Consider the following 22,093-nt stretch of genomic DNA (forward strand, 5'->3'; position numbering starts at 1 on the left):
TAGTAAGTCATTAAAAGGTGCCCTAGAACCCTATTTCACAAGATGTAATATAAGTCTAAGGTGTCCCCTGAATGTGTCTATGAAGTTTCAGCTCAAAATACCCCATAAATTTTTTTATTATTCATTTTTTAACTGCCTATTTCGGGGCATAATTAAAAATGAATCAGTGTATCAAACTGCCAACGGCTGAAATCACGTGACTGTGGCGCTAACGAGACTGATGCTAACGAGACTGGACAATGAGCATGACTGAATGAGAGTCCTTTATACTGCTGGTAATGAGAACGTGAATGATGTGCAGGTGCATGTGATCAGTATTCCGGTGATAGAGTTCGCTGTGATTGGTTGATGGTGGAGCCTGGCGCACCAAAAATATTCTCGTCTCTTAATAATTGTAACGAAGCGGGACTGAGGCAGAGATCCAAATGCAGCATTTATTAAAGTAGAGTGGTCGTACAGGCAGGGTCAATCAGGAGCAAACAGGAACAGCGAGGGACAGGCAGAATCGTGGTCAAGATACAGGCAGAAGATCAGGGCTGGCAGATATCATTCACAGAACAGGATGGCAAGGCAAGGGTCAAAGGCAGGAACAGGAACAGGCAGGAACAGGAACAGACAGGGAAACAGGATAATCACAGGGAAACGCTTAGAATTGACACACAGAGTAATCAAGATTTCGCAAACTGGTGGTGTGAGTGTGAGTCCTTTATAGTCCTGTTAATGTACTGCAGCTGGGTGTGGTGATTAGTGAGGAGTGTGTGCATGGCTGTATGTGGCGACAGGTGATTGGTGTGGAGTGACCATGTGACTGGCAGGGAGGATTGTGGGTAATGTAGTCCGGGAACTGACAGGAACAGACGGTGATCGTGACAATAATATTAATATTGAGCCACTGTACTCACATGAACCGATTTAAATATGTTTTTAGTACTTTTATGGATCTTGAGAGAGGAAATGTCATTGCTCCTTATGAAGGCCTCACTGAGCCATCGAAGTTCAAATAAAATATCTTAATTTGTGTTCTGAAGATTAACGAAGGTCTTACGGGTGTGGAATGATATAAGGGTAAATAATAAATGACAGAATTTTCATTTTTGGGTGAACTAACCCTTTAATACTGGCTTGTCTAATGCCTTGAACATGGGCTGGCATATGCAAATATTGGGGTGGACATATTAATGATCCCGACTGTTGCATCACAGTTGGTGTTATGTTGAGATTTGACTGTTTTTCAGAGGTCTTTTGCACAAATCAAATTTACATAAGGAGGAAACAATGGTGTTTGAGACTCACTGTATGTCATTTCCATGTACAGAACTCTAATTATTTAACTATGCTGAGGTCAATTCAATTTTCAGTTCTAGGGTACCTTTAAATATATATTAAAGAAATGTGGCAAAAGAGCATATGTGGGAGGAACATATTCATTTATTATTGTTGTTATTTATTGTGTATATGTGTGGATATATATGTATTTCTGGACCTATAAAAAGAAATGTCCAGTCCAACAAAAAATCATTTCCACACTTTGCAGAAATGCAAGTCTGACAGAGAAAACTGGATTATAGAATTATTAGAGGGTTATTGCAGTAACTCTGTTTGTAGTTGAATTAAAAGAGCAAATAAAGTGTGGGTGATAAAGAGACATTTAGACCATTAAGTCAATTCAATCATTTATTTATTCAATAACTAAAGTATCTCATCTGCACAATATCTCCTGCAACGAATTTTCAGGAATTTGGAACAAAAATCAGGGTTATTATTAACTACTACCCTATTATTAAACTTTTATTAACTAAAACTAAAACCATAAAAATATGTCCATTATGTAAAATAATCATTAGCTGAAATAAAATTTAAATAATAATAATAATAATAAAAAATATTTCAGCTAGTTGCAAATTAAACATTTCTCAGTTTCATTTAGTTTAAGTCAAAGTTAAAAAAATACCTAAATCAACAAATAAATAAATAAATAATATTAATAAACTGAATAAAATCAATAATTAATGCTATACAGACATTTAAACTAACAAAACTAATAAAAATAAAACAGAAAATAAAAAATGAAATCGAATTCAAAATATTAAAAAAAAGAGAAAAAAAGAAATAAAGATCCACCATATCCACTTAAAGATAATAAAAATCAACAAACTATCAATAATTATATAATGTAATTATACTTGTGTTTATTGAATACAACTGCTTTATATAACAGCTCAATAAACAAGCACTGAATGAATCATTGAGTGATCATTCGGGAGTCCATTTATCATTGCACTGAAACTGTGCCTGCGTCCACATACTCTCTTGAGTTCTGTGTGGCATTTGTTGTGGGCCACTATGGACTCCGAGGGAAATGAACATTATCTTCAGTTTGACACAAGAAACACACACGCAAACCCAAAAACAACAGCAATAAAATAGAATGACCTTAATTTAGGTGGGTGGGGGGTGCTATTTTTGACCAACTAATCAGCCATTCACATGCACACTTTGCACTCTTTGGACATGTTGATGTTAGCATTTTATGACAGTGTTGCAAAAGACATACATGTATAATACAAAAAAAAAAGAAAAAAGGAGATGAAGTCACGGGCAATTACATGTCGTCAGGCTTGGCGACACTTTTCTTCTCTGCTGTCACTGTGTGTTTTAGCTCTGATGGGAAATAATATTACAAGACTGTCATTTGTTAGATAATCACATGAACACATCCATATATTCTTGTATAAGGTGTCTCATTATCATTTTTGAAATAACCATGTCTGCGTTTGATGCTTTTCTAAATATATCATTCACATCCATCTCAAACACAGAAAAGTTCAACTGACCTGATCTGGGAATCTCTGATTCAGTCTTGGATAAAGATATAGTGGAAAAGACACTCAAAAGCCTGAAAGAGAAGGAGTGTAGTGGACAGTGATCTTATACATCCAGTGCTGTAGGGATTGAAAGGGCTACTGTCAAAATAGAAGCAGCGTTTTAACTCCATCTAGTGATCTATAGAGGACCAGTATAAATTCAGCACATTGGACATCTCCCACTGCTAAACATACTGAACAAAGGATGAAGTATGTGGTTCTACTTTCTGTTTAAGTATTAGAAAAAGCCACTTACATCACATTTTTTAAAATCATGTTCAGCTTTTTATATCATTTTCAATAATGTGCAAATATCTGTGCGCCTCTGGACAAAGCTTTGTTTCCATGTCTAATAAGTAATATACTTATCACAAGGCTGATCATAGAGTAAATTTACTTTATTTGTGATACACACACACTTTTTTTTAATTAATCTTGAATGAAAATAATTTCCCCTCCCTCTTGCAGCGACATCTCTTCTCTTCTCTGACGATGTGTTTACTGGCATGAGGGCGGGACAATCTGTCACTCACAGCAAACCACAAGCATCCAATCAATTCCTGATGGACAAAATCAAGTCCCAAAATCAAGTCCCGACTCCCAACTTACTTTAGTGAATAAATAATTGCAAAACATAAATGAAACGGCGTGAAAAGCAATGATTTTGCAATACATATTTTCCATGGTCATATCTATTAATTTATTTGCAACGCTGCTTTTATTTTGCATGTCAGTCTAGCTTGTTAGAAAATAGTATTTTGTAATTTGTATTTGACAATTATTGATCTAGAGAGTCCATAGAATTGTCCTGCACTGGTTTTGTTCCGATTGGGCGAAAAACCTAGGACTAGTTTGCAAAAGTAGGTTTTTCACATATTTGCGAATAATTAATGAACGATTTGATTGACAGCATTAGTTTTTGAGGCAAAGTTGTTAAGCATGAGGAGATCTATCAAATGATATGCATATTCTGTGGATCTTTGAAACACCACATGATTACTGAGTTGTAAAACTCGTAAGCACCAACTTGTGGCTGATTTCTTTCAAAATTCTTACAGACCTTTAGGGCCATAACTCAAACATGCCCAACGAGTTTCGTTCCAATCGGACTCTGTTAACCTTGTCTAATAGGTGCTCAAATTTCATTGGCCAATGGTGGCCATGTTTTTTGAGATACGCCAATGTCCTCATAGACCATCATGCCCCCTTGGACCAAGACACAGCATGCCAAATTTCAAGTCAATCGGACTAACGGTTGCATAGTTATAGTTGTTTTCATGTTCTTTTCAAGTTATAGCACCACCTAGTGTTCAATAAATTTTTTTATCGTGACCAAAGATTGAGCCCGTACACACGTGAACCGAGTTTGGTGCAAATATCGAATTTCTTTCTTGCGTTATAGCCATTTTAGTCGAAGTGACTCTGCCCACATTGTACGTTTTGGTGCCCCTTGGCGACCAAAATTTAGACTTTTTTTTGATAACTTTTGACATTCAGACTCCAGAGAACACTTCTGCACTGCGTTGGTTCCAATCGCACGAAAAACCTAGGACTAGTTCGCAAAAGTAGGTTTTTCAAAAAACCCAAAATACCCGAAAATTTCGCCAGGGTGACGAGAGAATCCGAGACATACATCTTGTCCGCCTTGAGCCAAGGATTCCATCGATATTAGACACTTGAGACACCTAACGGTTCAGGAATTATGAACCATTTCATACTTTTGACCGCTGTAGCACCCCCGTCAGGCAGAGCCGAGTTCAGACTGCACGATTTTAGCCCCGATTTTGGCTCGCCGACAGGTTATGAGAAATCGCAGACAAATGCCTGAAATCACAGGCAAATCGGTGCTCGTTCACGTGAGTGACAATCACGCAGTGTGAATGAGCAAAGATGCGATCTGAGAGAATCGCGACGAGTCCGTGAGATATTTGGCATGCTAAATATCTGGACTTGTCGCCGATTCAAAATCCTGCTGTGTGAAAAGTGTTCTGGCTGAAAACTACATCGGCGATGACCGACAGCCAATGAGAGAGCAAGATACAGAGCAGCGGGGAGTTCGGGGAGGAGTTATAGATCACTCTCATTGCAGAACACACAATCCTTGTTCCTCGCGTCTCCCCAACCATTTCCTCCTCCATATTCTTATTTTCTTTTTTTTGTTTTCGCTGCAGATCAGCGCACAGGCAATTCGTATTGCAAGCTTCTTGTGGGCTACCATTTTTAATAATAATCCCAGTCTCATGTTGAGAACTCCGGTCCTGCACGCGTGATATCGCGTTGGTTCCCTGTCACATCTCGCGTGTGTTTGGTTGTGAAATGTAGTTTGCGTGCCAGACAGAGTTGTCTGTGATTCTTCCTATTGTAAAGTCATGCAGTGTGAAACCTTCTGTCGCAAATCCATTGTGCAGTTTGAACACAGCAGCAACTGAATGCTGGCCAAGATAGTCATGCAGTGTGAAAAGAACAATGACCCGACTACTTTGAAAATTGTGCAGTCTGAACTCGGCTTAAGAGTACTACCAGCCCTCAAAGTTTCAAGTCTCTACGACTTACGGTATGGTCTGTCCGATCACTTTTATGGGAGAATGCTGAACCTTGGAAAATTGAACAATTACAATAGGGTTTCAGCGCTACGGGCTTGAACCCCTAAATATAAAGATGCAGCAGGCAGCAGACTTTAACAATAATGCCTTCTACTGGATACATCAGGAAGTACGCTCTACAAACTATCAAAATAGGAGTCCATCAATAAAAGACTTAATTTCTCCAGGAGCCTTTTATACATTTTATACCTGTTGAGTAAAAACAAATAAAACAAAACAAAACAAAAAAAAAATCATGAAAAAAATAACTAATAAAAAAAACTAGTAACATTGAAATCAAAATTTACAATGTTTTGTTTTATATATATTGCAGTACTATTTATTTATTATAAATGATTTATCTGTGCACTTTATTTATTTTAATTCATGCACCCTCGTAATCTTTAATCAAAACAACTTCCACTCCCACTTGTAGCAGCATCTCTTCTCTTCTCTGATGACCACAACCATCCAATGATCCAATCAATTCCCAATGGACAAAATCAAGTCCCACCCTACATTTTCAGCCATCTGTTTTATTTGGATATACGTCACAATAGTGAAGAAAATACTATTGCATCTTCTGTTTCATGCTGACTATATTCAAAGATACCTGTACATCTGTAGTTCTCAGTTTCATTTAAATCTACAGCATTAACCGACCCATCTTCTGTATCGACTGCACTCACTGAGCTTATGTAAAGAACAAAAAAAGTTTTGCATGCACCAGATTCGAATGGAGGAAGCAGGGAAGGCATGGGAAGAATACATCCCACTAATCATACTACGTAGCTACTGTTCACCTGAGTAGATGACAGGATTCTATCCTTTTCATATTGATCCTGCGCACTATTTATTTATTTATTTATTTATTTATTTATTTATTTATTTATTTATTTATTTATTTATTTATTTCTTTAGCAATAATAATACTAATCCTAATAATAATAATAATAATAATAAAATAATAATATTATTATAATAATAAAAAAAAAATATTCCTATTTTTTTGTAAATAAATTTGTGTATAATTGAAATGTTTTGTTATGGCATCACTCAAACAAAATAAATAAATAAATAAATAATAACAACTGGCACTATAGGAAATAGTATGTATAGACTCCCTTTAAACAATGAAATATTTATATTTCCTTGTCATATCTAACCAGATTGATTTTTAAGAAGAATAATTCACCAGTAAATGTATAGAGGACCAGTATAAATTCAGCACATTGGACAGTTCCCACTGCTGAATGTACTGAACAACAGACATGTACATTCTGAATAATAAAGTATATGTGGTTGTACTTTCTGTTTGAGTAAGTATAAGGAAAAGCCACATGTACATTAGCACCTTTAACATTATTTATTTTATATTTAACAATTACATCACATTTATTCAAAACATGTTCAGGTTATTATAGCATTTTCAATAATGTGCAAATATCTGTGTGCCTCTGGACAAAGCTTTGTTTCCATGTCTAATGAGTAATATACTTTTTAAGAAGCTGGTCATAGAGTAAATTTAAAGTATACTTTATTTGTGAGGTTTGCTAAAAAACTGGGAAAACTAGTCAGCCTCAATGCAGGGCTTTGAACACTACACTCTTAAAAAATGCTGGGTTAAAAACAACTCAGGTTGGGTTGAAAATGGACAAACCCAGCAGTTGGGTTAAATGTTTGCCTAACATGCTGGGCAGTTTTTTTTTTTTTTTTAACTCAACTGCTGTTTAAAAATTATTATATGGCTGGCTTAGAATGAACCCAAAATCAGACACATAATTACTAGAGGGAATAATAATAATAATAATAATCAAAATTGAATAAATGTTTTAAAGCTGCTGTCCCAAACTTTTTTGGTGTTTAAAATGTGCAAAAATTATATAATGAGAATGTACAACATGAATCCATTTTCCAAACCGTGTTTTTGTCTTACCCTGAATCATTATGTTACAATTATAAGAAGTGTTTATATTCCCGCCGCAGAGTATCACAGTAACTGTGTGACTCGCCATAGACATACACAGAGAAAAGTAGCTCCGGCTACAATGTTCTTCTGCAAGATGTGTGGAGTTCTGTTTATTAACCACTAGAGGGCCAACAATCAAGGACTGCAGCTTTAATTATTATTCATTGGACTTTTTAAAGCTGCATCCCATAAGTTTTGCCTCTTTGTCACCATCTCTGTTCAAAAGTTATTTGCGGAATTATCATCTTTACGTGGGTTGTGCATCGGCATGGCTCATCAGTGCGGATGAATCTAATGTTTTGAGGAGAATGTGTGGCTGTCAGTCACTGCACTAGTGGATACTGTACAGGTACTTCGGAATCACAGATTGTAGTCTTGGAAGTAGCTATGACCAAAATAACAATTTTCACTGGAAAATGTCATCTGAGAAAGTAAGTAGCAAATCTGTCACTTCTGACCAACTGGGAAAAAAGCATTGCAATAAATCGCGCTGGTGATTAAATCTAACGATTGCTTAGCTCATATCACATCAAACCATGTAAATTATTATAATTGTTATACTTTGTTCTCAAATTGTTAATGTTAACAACATCAGCATTGCGTGACTATGTGTATTTATTGTGTATTAGCCTTACCTGTGGATTTCAAAACAAATTGGGTTGTTTTTAACCCAGCATTTTTGTGTGTACTTTGTAAAAGGAACAGGGCATACATCTCTTTTCTGATGGTGTTTACTGGCATAAGGGCGGGACATCATAGCAAACAACAACCATCCAATCAATTCCTGATAGACAAACTCAAATCCCACCTTACATTTCCTACATTTTACTTGTTTGAGAAGATATTTCACTTGGAAACAGGAAAGATGAACACAACTTCCGTTTCATGACAACTTTAATGGTTGTTTTAAAAAGCATCACACAATTTGTGTATTGTGTAATTGATTTATCATATGAAGTATTGATCTTCACATGTGTTACTGTTTCTGTTTTAGAATATAATGCAGCTAATTTCAGCTCAATGGACAGCTATCAGTGTCAGTATAACCACAGTACAGACAAGCTGAGCAAACTTCCTTTGTGCAAATGTGTGAACTCTAACTAACTCACAACACCACACATAGTCTAATGGAAACATTTGTGCTTGCTGACCAGTGATCAAGTAAGAGATGAAGTGAGAGTTTGAGAACATGTCACAGCAGCAAATGTGAAGGCATAAGCATTAAGTAGTCTCAATATAAGAGTTGTGGTGTCCTGTTTTGACATGTTTACATGTTGTTGGTTTGTACCCACTAAAACAGAGAACATCATGAATTTTACAGCTGAACTTTGACTAAATAAAAAAAATGACCAATTGAAATGTAAAGCATAAAATTTCTCAAGTGAAGATTATTATCTGCTTGAATCAAAATTATTTGATACTAAACATATCTATCATATCTATAAGACAAACAAAAGTTTTACCCACTCTTCATTTCTGTTGTTTGATGATGATTTCATTTTTGTAAACCAATCAGAGCAAATTAGAGTAAAAAAGTCTATAAGGTAATCAATGATTAGTTAATACTGCTCTTACTCTTTGTACATACACATGATAACCTAATTTAATGAACACCTCCTGTGACGTGAAACATTTTAGAAAAAATTTTCCATTGACGTGAACCAATCAGATGAGAGCTGATGTCTGTAAGACCCTCACCAGTGTCAGTTATTCACAGTCACTCACAGAGATGCAGAGGTCAAGCCTTGCTCTCGTCGTGCTCATGTGTAAGAAAAGATGGTTTTGAGAAAGTTTTCAGCTGTTTTGAGAGTTTGTTTGACCTAAATGTCAATATTACTGTGAATATTTTTAGATGGTAATACATATTTCAAATTTAAGTGCTTTATTAAGTTATTTTGCTCTTTTACAGGTGTTTTGTTGTTCAGTCAGAACAGAATCTCTGGAGCAGAAGTGGAGATGAAAGTCAGACCAGGAGACAACATCACTCTCTACTGTGATCGCTCTTTTACTGGTTCCCGCTTTGTATGGATAAGAAACTGCTCTCATGAAAATCAACCCTCTCTGGAGATAGATATAATGAGATTGGACAAGGAGATATTTCAGCGTTTCAGCTCTGTCCAAAACCGCTCCAGTAATTCTAATGATCTACATATTACTAACATCAGTGTCTCTGATCTGGGACTGTATTACTGTGCAGATGTAAAAAGTAAAGTAAATGAAGATGATAAAGGCAGGGGCTATCAACATGAAGTGTACTATAATGGAAACCGAACAACTCGTCTCTCTTTTGCAGGTAAGAAAACATTTCTGCTAGTTATTATTGTATTATTGCTTGTGTAATTCTGGAGCACTTTCTCACTGAAGAAGCATAATGAACATAATATTTGTACAAACATTCATTGATACATTTATTTTATATTGAGCAATGGACTTCTTGTTCTGAACCTTCCACAACTAATGACTATAATAATAATAATAATAATAATGATATGTTTATTTTATATAGAGGAAGTAACTCCATGTTCTGGACTGAACATCACCTCCACTCCTCGTGTATCAGACTGTGTTCTCTGCTGGACGCTGCTGTTCAGTGTGTGTCCGGTGTGTGTTCTCCTGTTCTCGATCTGTCTGTTCTGCCTCTGTCAGAGGAAAAATACAGGTATTCATTCACTTATTGACACTCTTCTCTTGCACTACCACAGTTTTAAATTGTGGTATAATGCCACTTTTACAATATGTAAAATAAGTCTCTGATGTCCCCAGAGTGTGAATGTGAAGCTTTAGCTCAAAATACCCCACAGATCATTTTTTATAGCATGTTAAATTTGTCACTTTTTGAGGGTGAGCAAAAACACTCAGTTTTTGTGTGTCTCTTTAAACGCAAATGAGCTCCTCTCTCAAGAAGAGGGCGGAGTTTCAAGAGCTTGTGTTAACACTTAGCAGCTCCAATGACCTCATGCAGACTCACTGAAAATGTCACTGTTCAGCCTTTTATGTCCAAAACGGAGTTGGACAATGATGGAGACATTGAAGAAGAAGTGACAACATTTTGAATGCAACAGGACGTTTCTGAACGGTTATTTGATGAATTTATGTAGCTGATGTGGAGTTAACTATCTCAAAGTCATTAGCATATTCTGTCATCATAATCTATAAATCGCTCATGTAGGAACTGTTGTAAGATGCTTACAGACCCAGAGAATATATGCTAGAAGATAGAACAGGTATAGTTTAGTTTAGTTTAGTTTAATTACGGTTATAATGTGACATTTTGTGTTCTTGCTTTTATGACATGCTATTGCATTTGTGTTACCTACCGCCAGTGTATGGAGTATGACGTCTGATCCCCGGGTGTCATGACACGTCAGCGCCGGGGGCAGCGTTTGGGGCGTGTGTGTGATAGCTTGTTATTCCGGCTGTTGTCGCCATTAAAAGCAAGTGTTAACCAGCCTCTCGAGTCGGCGATTCATTGTCTAATCTACACACTGGCGTGGTGGCAGCGTTACCGAATCCACTCCTTAAATGTTTTCTTTGTGCTCATGTGAGATCAGTTCACGCTACGAGTGCATATAAACTAGCAGCGGATTATCTTTGCCGACGAGACGCGAGCCGTAACCATGGCGAACACACACAGAGCGCCGAAGCAGTGTTGCCTCACTAAAGTCGAGACAGTGAACTCCTTTGAGAACTGGCGTCAGAACCTCGTTTATACGTTATCACTGGACACTGAGTTTGCCCCGGTTTTAATGGACGGCATAAACTGGGAAAAGAAGACGAGGGCTTCGCCATATAGGGGTTTCACAGATGATAATGAGGAAATTCCTGCAGCTCAATGACGCACGCGCCAACAAAAGGTTAGCATGCTTGAGCTTATGCTGGGGCAGATCGCTAATTACTGTCCAGTCATATCCCGCAATACTATTGTTAAGAATTCCACTTGCATTGACCATATATGGCAAGTAATCAGACTACACTTTGGATTTCAGTCCATTGGCGCTCATTTCATTGACTTTACTGCTATTAAACTAGAGCCCAATGAGGGTCCGGAGGACTTATACCAGAGACTAATGGCTTTTGTTGAGGACAATTTACTCTGCAAAGACTCTGGCATTACTCATGGAGGTGTACCCGTTGTGGAGGATGAAGAACTCTCCCCCACAATAGAAAATATCATTGTTCTCACATGGCTTCGACTTATACACAACGAGCTGCCAAAACTCGTAAAGCAGAGGTACGGTACTGAATTACGGTCACGCACACTGGCGTCTATAAAACCAGAGATATCCCAAGCCCTCAGCTCATTACTGGATGAACTTCAGTTGTCAGATGATGCCAGAACAATGCGCACTGCGGTGTCCAGCCTTCCAAGGCAAAGACTGACATCTCTGGGTCGATCCAGGAAGTCGTGTCCACTGTGTAAAGAGGCTCACAGACCAGATAATCATTTTCTCAGTAAATGCCCCTTTCTGCCTCCTCACGACAGGGCATTCATTGCTAAAGCACGGCAAGTGGCAGGTTCGTCGGGTCACACAGAGGGTGAATCTGATGATGGCAACGATGACTCCGTGTGTTGCCCGATGGCAGTGCAGCGCGTTCGTATCATGCAGTCTCCATGCCTCGATGCTTTCCATAGTTATGCCCCAGTCAGACTGACCATCGACAGTGGTGCTACGGGAAACATAAGAGCAGCTTGTGCTAACAGACTGGGTCTTAAGGTCACCAGCAGTACTCAGTCAGCTCACCAGGCAGATGGCTCTTCACCCTTAAAGGTAGTTGGAGAAACACACACCCACTTTCACAGAGATGGACATGAGCTTTACTTTGAAGGGTTTGTCGTAGAAAATTTAGACTCTGATATTCTCGCTGGCATACCGTTTATGGAATGTAATGACATCTCCATCCGCCCTGCTAGACACCAGGTCTGTGAAGGGTCCAACACATATGAGTATGGTGCCAGACGGACTGAGGGGGATACTCATGCTGTCAGGCGAGCTCATGTCCTCCGTGCTATGTCATCTCATACTGTTTGGCCTGGCGAATTTGTTGAGCTTGAGCTTCCAGGCGAGCTGGTGAACGTTAGCGAGGAGCTCGCTGTTGAGCCACATAATGCCTCTACACAGTGGCTTGCACCTGCCCTGTATAAAGGAATATCTGGTAGAATCAGAATTCCCAATTTGACTAACACACCGCAGGGTATTAAGAGAAACGATCATGTGTACCGCATTCGCATGACTTATGTCCCAAAACCACTACCCAAACAGGCCCCGTCTGCGGCCCCACAGACATTTGCACCCAACTCCAGTCTGACACTGTTTTCTGACCTCATCTCATTAGACCCAGACAGCATAATGACTCCAGCCATCAGAGACAAATTTCAGGAAGTCCACACGGAATTTGAGGAGGTTTTCAACCCACAGTATAGGGGCTATAATGGCGCTGCTGGCCCCTTCCAGGCTAGAGTAAACATGGGTCCCGTCCAACCGCCTCAATGGAAGTGTAGAGATCCTCAGTACTCAAGAGGCTAGTTGCAAGAACTACAGGCTCAATTCGACATGTTAGAACAGATGGGCGTCTTTCAGAAACCTGAGGACGTTGACGTTGCGGTTGAGTATGTCAATCCATCATTTCTTATCAAAAAACCGAATGGGGGATTTCGTCTTGTGACAGCATTCACTGATGTAGGACGGTACAGTAAACCTCAGCCATCGCTCATACCAAACGTCGATGCCACTTTGCGTCAGATAGCTCAGTGGAGATATATTGTCGCAACCGACCTCACAAAAGCGTTCTATCAGATACCCCTTTCAAAGGACTCCATGAAGTATTGTGGAGTAGTTACGCCATTCAAGGGAATCCGGGTGTATGCCAGATGTGCTATGGGTATGCCTGGATCAGAAACTGCCTTGGAAGAATTGACCTGTCGGGTTCTTGGTGACTTAATTCAACAGGGACAGGTGGCCAAGATTGCAGACGATCTGTACTTTGGTGCTGACAACTTTGAAGAGCTGCTTGCGGTTTGGAGAAGAGTCTTAGCGGCCCTCCAGGCATGCAACCTATGTTTATCCCCTGTAAAGACAGTTGTTGCTCCTGCACAGACCAACATCCTGGGATGGGTGTGGAACCAAGGCACCATCAGCGCTAGTCCACATCGCATTGCCACACTAGCCTCATGCACCCCCCCTACTTGCGTTAGTGGACTGAGATCTTTTATTGGTGCTTATAAAGTTTTAGCACGTGTACTAAAGGGCTGCGCATCCATCCTTGCCCCCCTTGATGACATGGTAGCTGGGTGTGAGTCGAAAACTGCAGTTGTGTGGTCAGATGAGCTTCTCCAATGTTTTCACAGGGCTCAGCAGACGTTATCCAATAACTGTGCGGTGACAATACCGCGACCCGACGACCAGCTTTGGATCGTCACTGACGGTGCTCTCAGGGACCCAGGCCTTGGTGCGACAATGTACGTTACACGTGAGGGGACATTACTGATGGCTGGCTACTTTAGTGCTAAACTTCGCAAAAACCAGATCAATTGGCTACCGTGTGAAATCGAAGCTCTAGCTATAGCTGCTGCATTAATGCACTTTGGTCCATTTATCATCCAGTCTACACAGAAAGCGTGTGTCCTCACTGACAGCTACCGTGTGTGCAAGCTTTCGAGAAGTTATGTAGGGGCGAGTTCTCTGCAAGTCCACGAGTCACCACTTTCTTGTCAACTGCAAGCCGCTTCCAGGTTTCTGTCCGCCATGTTGCTGGAGCCGCTATTCTCCCTTCAGATTATGCTAGTCGCAATGCTGTAGAATGCAACAGCCCCATGTGTCAGGTGTGTGGCTTTGTCCAGGATTGCATGGCCTTGGTTGTGCGCCGTTCTGATGTTGTTAACATTATACAGGGTGTGCAGAAGATACCCTTCTCAAACAGAGCATCATGGTTGTCCATACAGGCGGCATGTCCAGACCTCCGTAGGGTGTGTGCACATCTTCGCCAAGGTACACGCCCCTCCAAAAGAGTAACCAATGCCAAAGATGTGAAACGTTATTTGAACACTACCACTTTGGCCAAAGACGGGCTCTTAATCGTATGCCGTCATACACCGCTGGTGAGCTCCTCCGAATGCATTGTCGTTCCAAGGAATGTGTTGCATGGCTTGCTTATGTCATTGCACATCAGATATAATCACCCTTCTGCACATCAGTTGAGACTCGTGGTCGGCCATTACTTCTATGCGTTGGATTTGGAGGCAGCTATCCAACATACCAGTAGGGGTTGCCATCAATGCGCCGCACTGGCGAAATCCACCTCATTTGCGGTGGAACAATCCAGTTGTGACCCACCTGAGGCTGTGGGGTCCTCCTTTGCAGCTGATGTGTTAAAACGTGCAAGTCAGCTCATCCTAGTTGTTTGTGAATGTGTGACATCCTTCACTGCCGCCCTTCTAATCGCAGATGAGCGCAAAGAGACGTCGCGGGATGGTATCATAAGCCTGTGCATCAGTCTCCATCCACTCGATGGTCCGTTGGCTGTGGTCAGGACTGACCCAGCGCCAGTATTCGCAGCATTAACAAATGATGAGGTGCTCGCTCAGCACAGGTTGGTCATCGAGGTAGGCGAAGCCAAAAATGTCAACAAAAACCCTGTTGCTGAAAAGGCCATTCAGGAGCTGCAGGGTGAGGTTTTGCGCTTGGAACCACACTGTCAGGTTGTCACTCCCCTTCTTTTGTGTGTAGCTGTTGCTCAGTTAAACAGCCGTATCAGATCACGTGACATGTCAGTTCGGGAGATGCTGTTACAACGTGACCAGTTCTCTCTCAAACAGTTACCAGTCCATGATCAGGAGTTAATTACTCAACAGCATGCACAATGTCTAGTGAATCATCCCCACAGCAGTAAGGCCAAATCACCATCGAATCAGTTCGCAGCATGCCCAGATGTTATCCCAGGTGATCTAGTGTACTTGTATAGTGATTGGAACAAGTCCCAGGCACGAAGTCGATATCTTGTGCTAAATACTGACGGGGCATGGTGCAACATTCGAAAGTTCACTGGCTCTCAACTTTGACGCAGATCATATAGGGTCAGACTGAGTGACTGTTACAAAGTTGAGTCTATCCCTGAGCAAATGGTGCCTATTGAAGATGATGCAGACTCAGAGAGTGAAAGTCTGGATGCGAGCTCTCCTCCACCGGTTCCTGACATTCCTCTGGCAATAGCCGAACCAGCATCATCACCCGTCGTGCCTGTTAGCAGCACAAGTAGCCTATGCAAGAGCAGGAGTGCATCCCCGTCGAAGTTACACGTCCCGATGCCGACCCCTCGGGGGTCTGGTCGTCTCCGTCAGCTCCCAGTCAAGCTGATGGACTACGAGCTGCAATAGGCCTGCAGCCTTACCTTGTATCCTTTGTTGGGTGTGGGGGGGAGTTTTGGTGTTATGTATCTTTGTTTGCGGTGTTCTTTTATAGCCTACTAGGCTGTACTGTATAGTTGATTGTGACATTGTTTCTTGTTGCCACACATTGCTATTCTGGTTACCCCGCTGTGTTTCACAGGTCAGCAGTCACTGTAGGAGAGGGAGTGTGCTTTATGGAAAATGGGTGGCGCCAGTGTATGGAGTATGCCGTCTGATCCCCGGGTGTCATGACACGTCAGCGCCGGGGGCGGGGTTTGGGGCGTGTGTGTGATAGCTTGTTATTCTGGCTGTTGTTGCCATTAAAAGCAAGTGTTAACCAGCCTCTCGAGTCGGCGATTCATTGTGTCTCATCTACACACTGGCGTACTGTAATCATAGACTGTAAAAAAATATGGACGTAGTGTCTGTGACATCACCCGTAGATTTCTGAAGAGCATTTTTGAAGCGAAAATGAGGCCAAAGATTATATTATAGGGAGATTAAAGGGTCTGTATCTCTTACCATTGGAGAAAGCATAACGGCTAACTTAATCACATGTGGCACCTCTCAGCCTATCATGTAATGGCAGTGACATCAGTCGCAACATTCCCTAGTCTGTCTTCTCTTAAAAAATAAATTTTTATTATGGATGCACCGATACCGATACCAGTACTTGTACTCGTAAATACCTCAGATACCAAAGACCGATACCTCACGTGACGTAACTGACATAATTTTCCATGCACAGAGACATCGGCGGCAGCAGCAGAAACAGTATCAGCCTCAAGGGAGTGGAAATACTTCAAATTAATGATAAGAACACACACATTTCGAAATGCATGCTCTCGTTCACAATTCATTATCGATTAGTGAAGGCAGGATAAGTGGAATCGTGCTGAATGACACAGACCAGAAGCCTCTCTCTCTCAGTTCTCTCGATCAGTTCTCCTTGTGCCTGAATGATCAAATGCACACATAGTTGTCAAAATGTTCGTCGTGTGAGGTATCTCACGTAAATAGTTGGTTATGACTTGTGTTCCGCACCATCGGCTGAAGTTGGTCCTCGTCGACGTGTTGAATCGGCGTTGGAGCTCGTCGGTCTGTCGGGCCATCTGATCATTCTGATTGGCTATTCAGCTACTGCCACCTGCTGGTACAGAAAGGCATTTCATCTTAGGCAGGCGCAGAACTGACTTGGCTGTCGAGCGTTGGTTTGGTGTGTCAGGCCAACTTTGGACACAGACGCTGCCGACGTGAGCCAACCCCTCAGTCTGCTTTTGTTGCCACTAGTTCGTCGGCGTCGGTTTGGTGTGTTAAATAAATGTGTACATGGTAAATAAACCTACTGTATCTGAAAAACAAGTTTATTTAATTTGTATCTCTATAGTATTTGTTGTATTGTTTGTCATTTTTTTGTAAATTTCTTTTTATATAACAATTATATATTTTATTAATTATGCCCTTTGAAGTTTACTGGACACTGTGAAATTTTTGTTCTTTAAGTTTGTGATAAGCACATAAAAATTATTACTTGTTTTCATTAGAGTAATAATAAAAAAGCTGTCCTATATTCATTAGTCTCACTGTGTTGTGCTTGGCAATATCACCAAAAAGAGAGAGAGAGAGAGAGAGAGAAATTAATAAATGTGTACGCATCGGTATCGGCGAGTACTAGAAAAAAGTATCGGTACTCGTACTCGGTCCTTTAAAAAATGGTATCGGTGCATCCCTAATTTTATCAAACTAAAATCTAAAAATTGTTCCCAACGAAAGTATTGTTTAGTGTAAAACATGCTGAAGATTAGCAAACAGGCTGTCCATTAATTAAATGATTAGCTATTTCCCCACAAAAGCTGTGTAATCACTCTCATCCATTGACATCCATTCAAAAAACAGTCTCTGGTCTCCTTCCCTGCGTAACGCCAGAGGCGGAATGCTAGCATTTAGCCGGTTTACTTTTTTGGCTAAAGGTTGCAGGCTTGCCTTCCAGTGGCTTTGATGAGGCCGCTGCCATCTTAGCAGCGCATCACTGCACGGCACACATAAAATATGCACATTTTATTTAATATGCCATATTATTTTATAATTGTATATATTATTATTTTATAATTGTATAAATAATCCCGAAAAAAGCACACACGTGGCAGAAATTCAGCAGCTGGAATTAGCTGAGGTGATGGCTCACAGACAACAGCGTCAAACCTGTAACCAAAGTGACCACGCCCTTAATTATGCAGAACTTTAAGGCTTAATATAATTTAAACGGTTGAGTTATAAAAAAATTCACCCCCCTAGAGTTGTCATGAAGGGCAAAATTAACTGTATAGACCAAAACCACAATTTGATCCAGGCTGTAAAAATGTTTTTTTCTGCTGATGTTGGCCATTTTAACATGGGGCTCAATGAGATTCTGCTCTCTTTTGGAGCCTGTCCCTAGTGGCCAGTCGATGAATCACAGTTTAAGTCACTTGGCTTCAAGAGAAACTGGGGGAGGTTGCAGCTTGACTAATGCAATAACATGGCCTCATGGCCTTTTGTTGCGTGTTCTCAGGGGCAGGATTTATGTAAATTCTAGGGTTAATGATGCCACCAACTGAGGAAGAAGCTTGTAGTCCCAACCAGCCGTTTATTGTAGTCCTTAAACAGAAAAACAGAGAAATTCTTTAAAAGACAATATATTCATTTGCTTTGACCTTTCAGTGCTGAAACTTTGCAGATACTGTTTATGCTCAAGCAGCAACATTACACACTAACTAAAGTTAAAAATCGCAATGAACCACCCCTTTAATATACAGATAAACAGTTTTGTGAATTAGAGTACTTTGGGTAAGCAAAGCTGCAAACAAAATTGGATGGTAATGTAGAAATTAAAAAGTAACACACTGAACCTTTGCATAAACTGTAATCCATTTATGTACGTGATGTTCTAATTTAAACAATCCATTATAGATGCTGCGGCAGATCAAAAAGTCCATTCGAGAGGTAGAAATACCATTGAGGTATGAACAATGCAAACACACATTCATTAAAGACATATAAATATAATATATGTGTGTTTCAGAAAGCAACTTCATTAATTCATATTTTCTTTTATTCGAGGGTGAAGATGAAGAGGTGTGTTATGCATCTTTAGATGTGAAAACCAGGAGACAAAAACAACGCAAGACAAAGCGAGCGCAGTGTTCAGACTTCAGTACATATGCTCAGGTCAGAACAGACACGCAATAGAACTAAAATAGAATTGAGGTGCTTTCTGAAACTTTCCAGATATGATCAAGGTCATTATCATGTAACATCATGTAATGATACAAGGTCCTTTTGTTACATCTCAATGTAAAAGATATGTAATTCCATACTTGTATATTTGGTCACACTTTATATTAAGTGTCTTTAACTACTAGCCTATGTACTAACATTTAAATTAATAATGTGATACAATGTCCTTATTGTGTATATATGTTTTTACAAGTACTTCAATGTAAAAATACCTGCATGTAATAGTTGTAATTAAAAAACCTATCCCTAAACCTACCCGAATCCCACCTCAACAGAAGCAAAAGTATGTTTAATACAAATAATCATTTGGCTGAACTTTTTATTTATTTATTTTTTTATGTTAGTACATAGTTAAATACACCCAAAAGTGACTGGACACTTTAACTTCATTTCCACACATTTATAATTTTTTTTTTTTTTAATGAGCTGTTGTTACTCTGTTGCTACTCTGGGATGCATTTCCCAAAAGCATTGTTAGCCAACTAACACTGCAAGCACTTCTATAGTTACCAGGGCCAACCCTAGCTTTGATGGGGCTCTAAGCAGAATTTCATTTGGAGGCCCCTCGGTTAAAATAACTAATGATAAACAGTATCGTTTTATATAAAAAAAATAAATGTAAATGTATAGAATGGACAATGTTAAATACTTAAATAATTACATAAAATTAACAGTTTAGATGGACCTGTAAGAAATGAAGACAACAATAATAAATATATTATTAACATTAAAGGGATAGTTCACCCAAAAATTAAAATTCTGTCATCATTTACTCACTCTCATATCAAAAGTGACTGGATACTTTAACTTCTTTTCCACACATTTGTAATTTTTTTTTTTTTTTTTTTTTTTTTTTAATGAGCTGTCACTCTTATTGTTGTTACTCTGTTGCTACTCTGGGGTGCATTTCCCAAAAGCATAGTTAGCCAACTAACACCCCATTTCTATCATTACTAACATAGTTGGACGATTTGGTGTTTCCTGAAACCACAGTTCAAACGAAAATTCGCAAACTTCATCGTCGCAAACTTGTGTGGTTGAACGACAACTGTCGAGCTGTGGTTAGAAGCATAGTTTTTTTTCTTTTTTTTTTTACATGTGGACTTAAGAAATAGTTATTTTGAGCAAAATAAGCAAGCTGACATTAAGTACAATGTGTATTTTTTTTTTTTAAATATAAACAAATGACATTTACATATTTTAGTTTGTTAAGAGACAGTTAAAATATAATTGAAATCGAAACAAATTTAAATATTTAAAGCATCAGAGTTGTTCTTCAAAGCAGTTTTACTGAAGTGCACTGTCTGTGTCTTTTCTTAAGAAAGGTGTTTGAAAGAATGCTTTGTTTCCAGTTAAAGAGATAATCTTAACCACAAATGTTTCCATTCAGTTTAGTGCTTGTGTGAACATGAGACAGAAGAAAGAAAGAGGCTGGTGTGTATAAATGCTTATGTGGTGAATTTGTGGTGAAATTGGTTTGTGTACATCATGCAGCAAAAGCTTGATTTACAGCGCAGTCTTTCTTTAGACTCTCTGATGGATGAGGAAGAATCACATTTACTGCATCTCTCAGAATGAAGCACAAAGAGCAGATTTCATTTGTTTTATTTGCTTTCCTTTTTACTTTGACAATGCATCTCACATGAACACTCAAATGATGTTCAGTGCCATGCTATTTAATAATAATGTGTCAAAAGGAATCTTTTATCTGTACATTTTTGTCACTGTTTATAATGGATAGTGATGTTTATAGTATGGCAATGTATATTTTTACTGGTCCATGATCTGTTATTTCTGAAAGAGACTGATGGTGGTCAGAGCCGTCAGTGTGTTTAGTTTTATTAGTGGCCTGAGGGGGGCAGTGTGGATTTGCTTTTTGCAAAATGTCTTAACATTTTACAGTTTTTTACAGACGCTAGGACACATTTCTCAATACTTATGTCACTTTTGCAAAACTCTTCACACAGTGAGCACAACAGAAGTCTATGTGGGGATCAAACTGAGGATCAATTATCATTGCTTTTGCACAAAATGCATTCAATGACTACATCTCTCAAATTTCATGAATTCTTTTCTCACTCAGACACAACAACTGCCAAAACTCTTTGTACGTACACGCCAATTTGCACATGCTTACATACTGTTTTCAAAACTGTTAAACTTATGTTCAAAACAATAACATAATACAAAACTGAATAAGACAGAAATTTGCTACATTCCTACAGTAATATTTTAATGAAATATATTTTAAATCTGAAAATTAAATGCTATAAAAACAATTGAATTGTATCTGTATCAGTGGATGGTGTGTATACAAATTCTTGTATTTTGGAATTATAAAAAAAATTATAAAAATAAATAAACAACATCAAATATTGATGAATTCTGCATCATGTCTGATTCATTCCAGTAACATATATTGTAGTGAATTATAAACTGAGATGTGTCTTTGTTTTACACAAGAAAACATTGTATAATGTTACATGTTGTTAGTGTTTTTTAGGTCATTGTTTTGTGGGTGACAAAGTGTGTTTGTCGGCTGTCAACCTTTGCTAGTGTTCTGGAAGAATGAGTTGATTTGAGACCTGAATAAAGTGTTTTGGTAGTTGTAGTGCATCTTGAGTGTGAAATGAACTGCTTTGCCAAGCTGAAAGTTGGTTAGGAGAACTGTGTGAAGAGTTTAGCAAAAATGACCTAAGTATTACAGTTTTTTACAGATGCTAGGACACATTTCTCAATACTTAGGTCACTTTTGCAAAACTCTTCACACAGTGAGCACAACAGAAGTCTATGTGGGCTAAACTGAGGATCAATTATCATTGCTTTGGCACAAAATGCATTCAATGACTACATCTCTCAAATGTCATGAATTCTTTTCACACTCAGACACAACAACTGCCAAAACTCTTTGTACGTACAGGCCAATTTGCACATGCTTACATACTGTTTTCAAAACTGTTAAACTTATGTTCAAAACAATAACATCATACAAAACTGAATAAGGCAGAAATATGCTGCA

General features: G+C 39.1%; 1 protein-coding gene across 5 annotated transcripts in view; it reads left to right on the forward strand.

Moving 5' to 3' along the window:
* LOC137032171 (uncharacterized) overlaps positions 1-21,270 on the forward strand; it is a 53,843-nt gene extending 32,573 nt beyond the window's left edge. The window contains exons 5-9 of one of the 5 annotated variants that reach the window (XM_067403799.1): positions 9,325-9,708; positions 9,922-10,074; positions 18,748-18,797; positions 18,898-19,005; positions 21,042-21,270. In XM_067403799.1, coding sequence (XP_067259900.1) covers positions 9,325-9,375 — 51 coding nt within the window. In that variant the 3' untranslated portion in view covers positions 9,376-9,708; positions 9,922-10,074; positions 18,748-18,797; positions 18,898-19,005; positions 21,042-21,270. Of the gene's footprint in view, positions 1-9,246; positions 9,709-9,921; positions 10,075-15,958; positions 16,002-18,747; positions 18,798-18,897; positions 19,143-20,036 lie in introns of those variants that run through there. The other 4 variants (XM_067403793.1, XM_067403794.1, XM_067403798.1 and 1 more) reach the window with 4 other exon arrangements.
* The last annotated feature ends 823 nt before the right edge of the window (positions 21,271-22,093 follow it).

This window comes from Chanodichthys erythropterus, chromosome 12 (assembly GCF_024489055.1).
Source record: "Chanodichthys erythropterus isolate Z2021 chromosome 12, ASM2448905v1, whole genome shotgun sequence".
Taxonomy (NCBI): domain Eukaryota; kingdom Metazoa; phylum Chordata; class Actinopteri; order Cypriniformes; family Xenocyprididae; genus Chanodichthys; species Chanodichthys erythropterus.